At 44.1% G+C, this 9077-nt stretch overlaps 1 protein-coding gene across 1 annotated transcript; it reads left to right on the forward strand.

The window, feature by feature from the left end:
- Window positions 1-475: 475 nt before the first annotated feature.
- Window positions 476-6078, forward strand: zgc:154006 (uncharacterized protein LOC563016 homolog). Its single transcript, XM_037682017.1, has 2 exons — window positions 476-1024; window positions 5848-6078. The coding sequence occupies exons 1-2, from the start codon at window positions 476-478 to the stop codon at window positions 6076-6078; spliced, it is 780 nt and encodes a 259-aa protein (XP_037537945.1).
- The last annotated feature ends 2999 nt before the right edge of the window (window positions 6079-9077 follow it).

Consider the following 9077-nt stretch of genomic DNA (forward strand, 5'->3'; position numbering starts at 1 on the left):
AATGCTGAAATTCTGCTCATTCCTGCTCTTTTGTTCCCCGATAACAGTTTGCAAAAGTGAAATACTGATCAAATGTGTCAGATAATTCAGGTGCAACTGGTTTGACTTTGTAGTTTCCCCTTTCTCTCAGCTGGATTACTCCCAGCAGGGGGGCACACAGGTACAGTTTACAGTACAGCGCAGTAGTGTGTGTGTGTGGGTGTGTGGGCGGGGAGTGTAACAGGTGCATAAACAGTACACATGGCTGCCCCAGCTCACCTCCTTTCTGCCGTCTGAATAATTGAAGCCTGCTGGGTTAGGTTCTTCTTGAATGATGAGGTGCAGGTTACTGGTAAAGGAAAGATGGTTGAAGTAAAAAGGGGCTTTAACGGGAAAAATAGGAGCATTCTGTGCTTTATTTTATATTTTATTGAAGCATGCATATTTGTACATAATTATTTTTCTCCAATTTTCATCCTTACTCCAGGTGAAGAGCATGTATGAACCACGGTACTATGATAGCCCCCCTGTATACAGCCCACCATATAGCACCACCTCCCTCAGCTTCTACCCTTCAAGGAGTGTTCAGTCTCCCCAGATCCAGCATGTTCCTTACACTCACAAGCTGTCTCCTGACTCCTACTACCTGGAAGGACAGCCTCAGCACTTCTACCGGTGGTTCTCAGCTCCGGGTTTCGTCAAGACTTTCCAAGGGGCCACAGTGCTCATGTGTTTCATCATCTTTGCCTGCATAGCTTCAACCTTGGTGTGGGACATGAATGGATTTGGGTATGGGGGTTACGGTGTGGGTGACCCAGTTTCTGTTGGTGGAGTAGGTTCTGGATATTATGGAGGCAGCTATGGCTATGGCAGCTCTTACATGACGCCGCAGTCGGCTAAGGCAGCAATGATTTCTATGGCTGCCATCATCTTCTTGGTTTCACTTGGGTTTCTGGTGGGAAGTTTCTCTCGGTCCAGAATGATGCGGGGGTGCAGGTTTTACCTCACTGTTTTCATCTGTGACATCATTCAGGCAGTGCTCCAGGTGGGTCTTCCTCATTAATACATCATACAAAATAACTGGATGTTTCTCAAGAACAACACACTATTGTATGTGACTATTGTATTTAGACCTGCTGAGTCTAAACTACACCCTTATGAACACTGCCTTTATGTCATCTATTTAGTCTATTTGGTTTGTCTTGATCTGGTTAACACCTTGCCTCGACTTCTGAAAGGCATTTTAGGGTTTTATTTTGTTGTGCCTTTTTATTTATTTATTTTTGATAAAAAACAAATTGATGTCTGCAGTTTAGTTTGAAGACACAGATGTTTTTCTTGTATTAAATGGAACTGAGAAGATGATTTGCTGCGACTTCATCAGTCATAAAAACAAATTTAAACTAGAATGCCTGAACTATTGTTTTTTTTTTTCAATCTTAGCTAAGGTGGCCATCTTGGATTTTGATTTGGATGCAGCATGTGATAGGGAACGTTCTCAGCTATAACTTCACCAAATTTTAGCTCTGTATGTGTAAAAATGGCTGATTTAAATCCATACAAAAGTAGTCATGGTGGGCAACTTGGATTTTTGATTTTCATGCACATTTGACATAAATTATTGTCAGTTATCATCACACCAAGTTTAAGCTCAATATGACTAAAACTGGCTGATTTAGAGTATTTTTCCTTTTTTGCTAAGGCAGCCATCTTGGATTTTTGATTTTCACTTAGAGTCTATTAGGGATAGTTGTCAGCCAACAATGTGCCAAATTGCAGCTGAATAGCTGTAAAAAAAATGGCAGAGTTATTCTAGTTTTTCTCTAAATCAGCTGAATAAGTAGCTAAAGAAATGTAGAAAGAAGCTTAAATTTCCAAAAGGAATTGGGGGAGATTTATTGTGTTCACTGTGGCTGAAAAAGGCAGAAATTAGCACAATAAAGTTGAAATTATCTGAAAACAGCGGAAATTGGCCAAAAACAGCTGAATAGTAGCTAAAACAAGCCAAAAGAAGCTTAAATTACTAGAAGGAACTCGGGAGAGCATGTTTTTGCTGAATTAGGCTGAAAAACATTTAAATTATTTCAAGAAATGTGGAATAAGCTGGTAAAGATGAAATTAGCATAAAAACAGCCAAATGCTTGCTGAAATAGCAGAAATAGCTGAAATCTACAGAAATAAGCTGAAAGGAGCACAACAAGCTGAAATTAGTCGAAACAAGTTTGAAGAAGCATAAAAATCTTGAACTTAGCTGAATGAAGCTGAAAGGAGCACACAACAACTGAATAAACAGCTGAATAAACAGCTGAAATTCACTGAACTAGCTGAAATTTTCCAAAAATTTGCACAAGGAAGCTAAAAGATGCTGAACCAGAACAAAATGTGAAAGGGGCTGTAAAAGGTTGTAAACAGATCTAAAAATTTGAAGGATGTAAAATGAGCTCAAATCATTTTCTATGAAAAAAGTGGCAGAAAAGTTTAAATATTTCAAAAAGCTAAAGTTGCACCAATACCAACAGTCATAGCAGTCATGTCCTGAAACAGCTGAACATTTTGATATATGAATTGTTGAAATTGCACAAAAATTGTGGGAGTAGTTAGATGCTGAAAAACGTACAGAAGAGAAAGTGGATCTCAGTATCGGCCGTCTTGGATTTTTAATTTTTACTTAGTTTATTAGGGATCAATGTCAGCTAACAATGCGTCAAATTTCAGCTGAATAGCTCTAAAAATGGCAGAGTTATCCTAGTTTTTCTATAAAACAGCTGAATAGGAGCTAAAGAAATGTAGAAAGAAGCTTAAATTTCCAAAAAGAAGTGGAGGGAACTTAATTGTGCCCACTAAGGCTGAAACAGGAAGAAAATAGCACAATAAACTTGAAATTATCTGAGAGAAGCTGTAATTTGCTAAAAAAAAACCCAAAAAAAACCCGGCTGAATAGTAGCTAAAATGAGCAGAAATAAGGTTAAATTACTAGAAGGAAGTCGGAAGAGCATGTTTAGGAATTAGGCTGAAAAAAGTTTAAATTTCCAAAAATGTGGAATTAGCTGAAAAAGATTAAATTAGCATCAAAACAGCTAAATGTCTAGGTGAAATAGCATAAATAGCTGAAACCTACAGAAATATGCTGAAAGAAGCACAACAAGATGAAATTAATATACATAAGTTTGAAGAAGCATAAAAATCTTGAAATTAGATGAATGAAAACACAAAAACTGCTGAAAAAAACTGCTGAAATTAAATGAACTAGCTGATTTTTTTTAATTTTCATTCAATCTATTAGGGATTGTTGTCAGCTACCAGCATGCCAAGTTTCAGCTGAACAGCTCTAAAAATGACAGAGTTATCCTAGTTTTTTTTTTTATAAAACAGCTGAATAGTAGCAAAAGACATTTAGAAAGAAGCTTAAATTTCCAAAAGGAAGTTGAGGGAGCCTACTTGTGCCCACTAAGGCTGAAAAAGTCAGAAATTAGCACAATAAAGTTGAAATTATCTGAAAAAATATGTAATTTGCCTAAAACAGCGGAATAGTTGATAAAACAAGCAGAAATAAGCTTAAATTACAAGAAGGAAGTTGGGGGAGCATGTTTTTGCTGAATTAGGTTGAAAAAAGTTTAAATGGTTGCAAAAAATATGGAATAAGCTGATAAAGATGAAATTGGCATCAAAACAGCTAAATGCTAGACGAAATAACATAAATAGCTGAATCCTACAGAAATAAGCTGAAAGGAGTACAGCAAGCTGAAATTAGTTGAAATAAGTTTGATGAAGCATAAAAATCTTGAACTTAGCTGAATGAAGCTGAAAGGAGCACAAAATAGCTGTGAAAATAGCTGAAATTAGCTGAATTTTTCTAGAAATTTGCACAAGGAAGCTGAAAGAAGTTTAAATCAGATCTGTGTGAAAGTAGCATTAAAAGGTTGTAAACAGATCAAAAGTTATGAAAGATGTAAACAGAGCTCAATTCATTTCCAATGGACAAGAAAATGGCAGAAAAGGCTAAATATCTCAAAAGGCTAAAGTTGCACCAATACCAAAAGTCGTAGCAGTCATGTCCTGAAAGAACTGAAATAGCACAAAAATTGTGGGAGTAGTTAGATGCCAAAAAACGTACGGAAGAAAAAGTGAGTGGATCTCAATAGGCATTCACACAATTAGTCAGCTCACGGGTGGCACGGTGGCTCAGTTGGTAGAGCTTTCCCTCTCAGTGAGAAGGTCACCAGTTTAAATCCCAGCCCGGGAACTGTCTGGGTATTTGTATGTTCTTTCCATGCATGCATGGGTTTTCTCCGGTGTTTCCTCCCACAGACCAAAAACATGCATGTTAGACTGACTGGTAACTCTAAATTGTCCCTAGGTGTGAGCGAGAGAGTGAATGGTTTTTTGTCTCTATGTGTCCCTGTGATGGACTGGAGACCTGTCCAGTGTGTCCCTTGCCTCTCGCATAATGACTGCTGGATATGGGCACCACTGACCCCTGCGACCCGAAAAAGGAAGAAGCGGGTAAAGATAATGGATGGATGGGGTGGCTGTGGCTGAGTGGTTAGAGCAGTCGTCCTCCAATGCATGAGTTGGGGGTTCGAATCCACCAGCAGTCACATGCTGAAGTGTCCCTGGGCAAGACACTGAACCTCTCATAGCCTCTGATGGTTGTCCATCAGTGTTTGAATGTGATAAAACTCTGATTAGTCTCTTTAGAAAGATTTGTTCAATTAGCTTTGTAGGGATCTAGTAGAGTTTTGTATGAATGGGTAAATGAGGCACAGATCGTAGTGTAAAGCACTTTGAGTGTCTCCATAAGATAGAAAGGTGCTAGTAAGTACAGTCCATTTACCATGGATGGATGGTCAGCTCACTAATGAGGTAACCATTGATTAGTGCAGCCTTAAACTTGATCTGTCACTGTCCAAACCTATCACTGTTTAAGGAGGCAATTAATGCTTGTTGTCAGGATTTTGTGGACAGGAACGAACCCAGTAGTGCAGACAGGACTCAACTCGGCAGATTATAAAAATAAATATTTTAATAACAAAATAAATAGCTGACGTGGCAGCAAAACTTACGTGATACAGAAGATTCAGAGGTAAACTCAGGGAGGACTCAGGAGAGCTCAGGGGAGACGCAGGAGAACACAGAGACCCAACGAATACGACCCAACAAAGGAACAACACAGAACAGGAGGCTTATATACAAGGACAAGACAAGACGTGATTACAACAGGTGTGACGAGACAAAGGTGGCAACAATTAAACTGACGAGGAAACACTAGGGAAACACAGACACAGCAAATGGTACCATCCTTACACTTGTGACCAGCTAGTGTTCAAATACCTATTGATCCAAGTATGGGGACAAAAGTAAAAGATGGAGGAGTATGAACAAATTTAGGAAATCTCTGGGTTTGCAATTTCTGACACAAGCAGTGTGTTGGCTAAATTAATTGTCTTTTCATCATCTCTTTTTTCAAATAAGCCTCTCTGAGGACACAAGAAGATTCTTCAACCTAGTTTACTATCAAATCAGGCTTACACAGATGTTACATTGAAGCTCCGGCTGTGAGGTCTGTCCATGGACAAAGAGTTAGAGAAAGCTTTAATACCCATTATCAGACAGAGGCAAGGTCAAGACAAGTTCACAGCTCATAGATTTGAAGGTGTCAGTTATGTTATCTGCAGGCTCAGTTCATCAGGCGCCTACAGGCTCCTCTCTGAGTAGACAAAAATACTCTCTTGACCTCACACACATGGTTTTACATTAATTTAAAATTAGTAAGTGAAAACATCCATGACCTTTACATAAATTCCCTTGACACAGTGTCATTAAAAATTAAATGTTGTGAATAAATATCATCTGTATTTTGCCTTCTAGGGCATCATTAATATCATCTTTGTGATTGGCGTGAACCCGATGTCTCAGAGCTCACAGAGCATGCTGTATAACCCCATGCTGAGGATGTGTCAGAGCATCCAGGGTAGCCCCAGCCTCAGCAGCAGTGTGGGGGCCGGTTTTCCTGGAAGGTTTCCTATGTATAATCAATACCTGCACCACTACTGCTACATGGACCCTGAGGAGGCAAGAGAAGTTATTTCATTCTGTTGACCTGTATCTGATTGTGATTGCTTAGTCAGCACACTCTTGTTCTATTTCGTATAAGCTTTGCCCTTTAAGGCTGTCGCTGATGGGTTATCCCGTTATGTGAAGCATTACACTGAAAAATTTAGTCCACGCCCACCTGCTGTGTGGGCCCCACGCAGTCCGTATAAATTACGTTAAGAGCGGGTAATCGGCTCCCCTTTTTTCTTCAGCGAGCTAATAGCACTGTCAGAAGAACGAAGAAGGAAAGTTGTGTAGATGACCAACCTTTGTTAAGAATGCTTGGCCCGTAACGTCGACCTCCGGTCATCCTGGTGAGCTCTCCTCCCCGAGGAGAAACTGACGAGCAGTCTTGTTTCAAGGTAAGCGTCGAGGAGTATTTCTCAGTGACAGGTCGCTACACGTTGGACAACGCCATCTTGTAATTTTCCTCTTATCGCCGACCCCCGGAGTGAATCGGATGGTTCCTCCGGGACAGGCAGCGTCAGCAGCGGCCCCCCAGGGCTCATTCCCTCCTGGAGAGCGTAGTGTCGGTAGAGGGGGGCTGAGCGAATGCTCACCTCATCCCACCTCGTTTCGCATCGGCGATCACACCGCTCCCAGCCGACTGCACCCTCTGGGGTTGCCCGCGTAACCCAGGAGTGGCTGACATTAAGGGACCTTTTTTACGTCCCGCGCCTTTTTCCCGCCAGTTCGGATGATCCAGCGGGAGGGTTCTTTTTCTAGGCTCCTTTTCCGGCTCACCGTCCTGACCCCATCTGGCCTCGTTTTTCCCAACAGGGCGTCTTACGGGACGAGGCCACAGCTGGCTTTCCTGGTAGATTGGGGGCCCGGTCCCCACAGCCCGCGCCCATCACCAGAGCAGAGGGGTTTTCACCGAGCGGTTTTTCCCTCAGTGCCCTTGGAGCCGAGCCTGACGGAGGCTTCATCGGAGCAAGATGTCCTGGTGGACCAGCGTCCCGCGCCTCCGGTTAGCGTAACCCAGACGGTGACACCGATCTTCGACTGAGCTCACCAGCATGCGTTCCAGACGGCCGCAGCGAACAACACGTTACGCTGTTGGCATACATGTTCAGAGGCGGGAGGAGACAACGCTCCGTCTGCAGAGCAGCTGACGTCATCCCCAACTGGTGCGCCTCTTTGCTGTCTGCCGGCCCGCATCGCAGCCGGAGGAAGGAGTTTTTCAGCATTTCCCTGAGACCGCCAACAGATGGCACTCTAGGACAACAAATGGCAGAGCAAATGACGGTTGTGGCAGAGGATGTGTGTAGGTGACACGAGTTTGGAGTAAAACATCATTTAATGATGAAAGTGTCCATTTTTAGCCAGTCTGTCAGCTCAGATGATCTGACAGTGACTCTCTCTCACACCCTCCACACGAAATGAGCTGGTGGCAAGACGGTCCCACGGCCGTCTCGCTGAGCTTCAGCCTGTCCAGCCCTCTTCATCCCGGCAACAGAGTGTCCAAAGTTTTTCCCAGAGACCCCCAGCAGATGGCGCCCTGGGCCAACGAATCCCAGAGCTCATGGGGGAAAAGATTCAGAATGATGGTCTGCGGAGGGTGTGTGTAAATATGACACAAATGTTGAATAAAACATCATTCAATGATCAAGTGTCTGTTTCTAGCCAGTCTGTAAGCTCGGATGGACTCACAGCGGCTGCGCACACACCCTCCACACATAACTAGACGGTGTCTTTAATAAGGGCTTTTTAAACTCACCGTTGTTCCAAGACATGACGAGACGCTCACACGTCACAATGGTAAGAGAAATAACTCGTTGTCAACCCGAGCTGCACGATCCTCACCCAAGCGGTGTCAAACACGCACTCACGCAACACAAACAGCCTTTACCCAAACGGGATTGCATTGATGATGGTGCACACACAGCTCCCCGGCGTTCACCGGCCCACATCGGCATAAATGTGGGACCGCAGGTCGGGTCTGTGGAGGACCTTCGCTCTCAGTGAGAGCGACACACGCCGCATCGAAGCAAACGCGTGCCACCGCCACACAGGCAGCCTTCATCCACCGCGTCTCAGCGCTCGGCCGCTCACGGCAGCATAAGCGTGAGACAGCTGAGCGAACCCAGTGACGAGTCTCGCTTCCAGCGAGAGCGGCGCGCGTCCCACCAGAGAAAACGTGTGCTCCCGCGGGGCTCGCAGTCTTCACTCAAACGGCATGGCGTAGATGAAGTCGCACTCACAGCTTCGCAGTGCTCGCCCGCTCATGGCGGCATAGATGCGAGATCTCAAAGCGAACCCAGCGCAGGACACCACACGCGGCAGGAGCGACACGCGTTTTCACCGCAGTGGCGTCAAACGCGCAGCCCCACGGCATCATCAGCTGTCACGCTTCACCTCAGCACACACCGGCCCACCTAGACATGAAGGTTGGTCTGCGGTCCGAACGCAGCACATGGGCACGTTCAGAGCCCTTTTGAGGAAGCCTCGCCTTGGGCCACGCGGAAAACATTCCTGCGACACATGACGGTGGTTGAGGCGGTGGACTGGATGGCATCCGTACAAAACATGACGCATCACTTAAACGCATGTCTACTCCACGAACGTTACACAGAGTGGCTAAAAACATGCTCGCCAGACAGATGGATGGCCAGGGTGTTATGCAAAGGTTACACGTTACAATTTGCAACCCGACCCCCTCCGTTCGGAGGAATTTTAGAGACAGTCCTGTCATCACCAGACCAAATCTCATCCCTAAATGCAGAAGTCCAAGAGCTTCTGATAAAAGAAGTAATCTCCAGAGTTCCCAATGGAGAGAAAAACACAGGGTTTTACTCACGTTACTTCCTGGTTCCCAAATGGACCGGAGGGATGAGACCGATTTTGGATCTGTCAGCTTTCAACAAGGTGATCATGGACAGACCGTTTCACATGTTGACAACCAGACAGCTGTTGGACAACATCCAGAGAAATGACTGGTTTGTTTTCCGTCGACCTGAAAGATGCTTATTTTCACACACCGATCATCCCAAAACACAGAAAAT

This window comes from Nematolebias whitei, chromosome 9 (genome assembly GCF_014905685.2).
Source record: "Nematolebias whitei isolate Nwh7 chromosome 9, NemWhi1, whole genome shotgun sequence".
NCBI classification, from domain to species: domain Eukaryota; kingdom Metazoa; phylum Chordata; class Actinopteri; order Cyprinodontiformes; family Rivulidae; genus Nematolebias; species Nematolebias whitei.

Coding starts and splice junctions, on each gene's coding strand:
- zgc:154006 (XM_037682017.1), top strand. CDS start 476: ATGTATGAACCACGGTACTATGATAGCCCCCCTGTATACAGCCCACCA. Junction 1,025..5,847: donor TCATTCAGGCAGTGCTCCAG/GTGGGTCTTCCT, acceptor TTTGCCTTCTAG/GGCATCATTAATATCATCTT.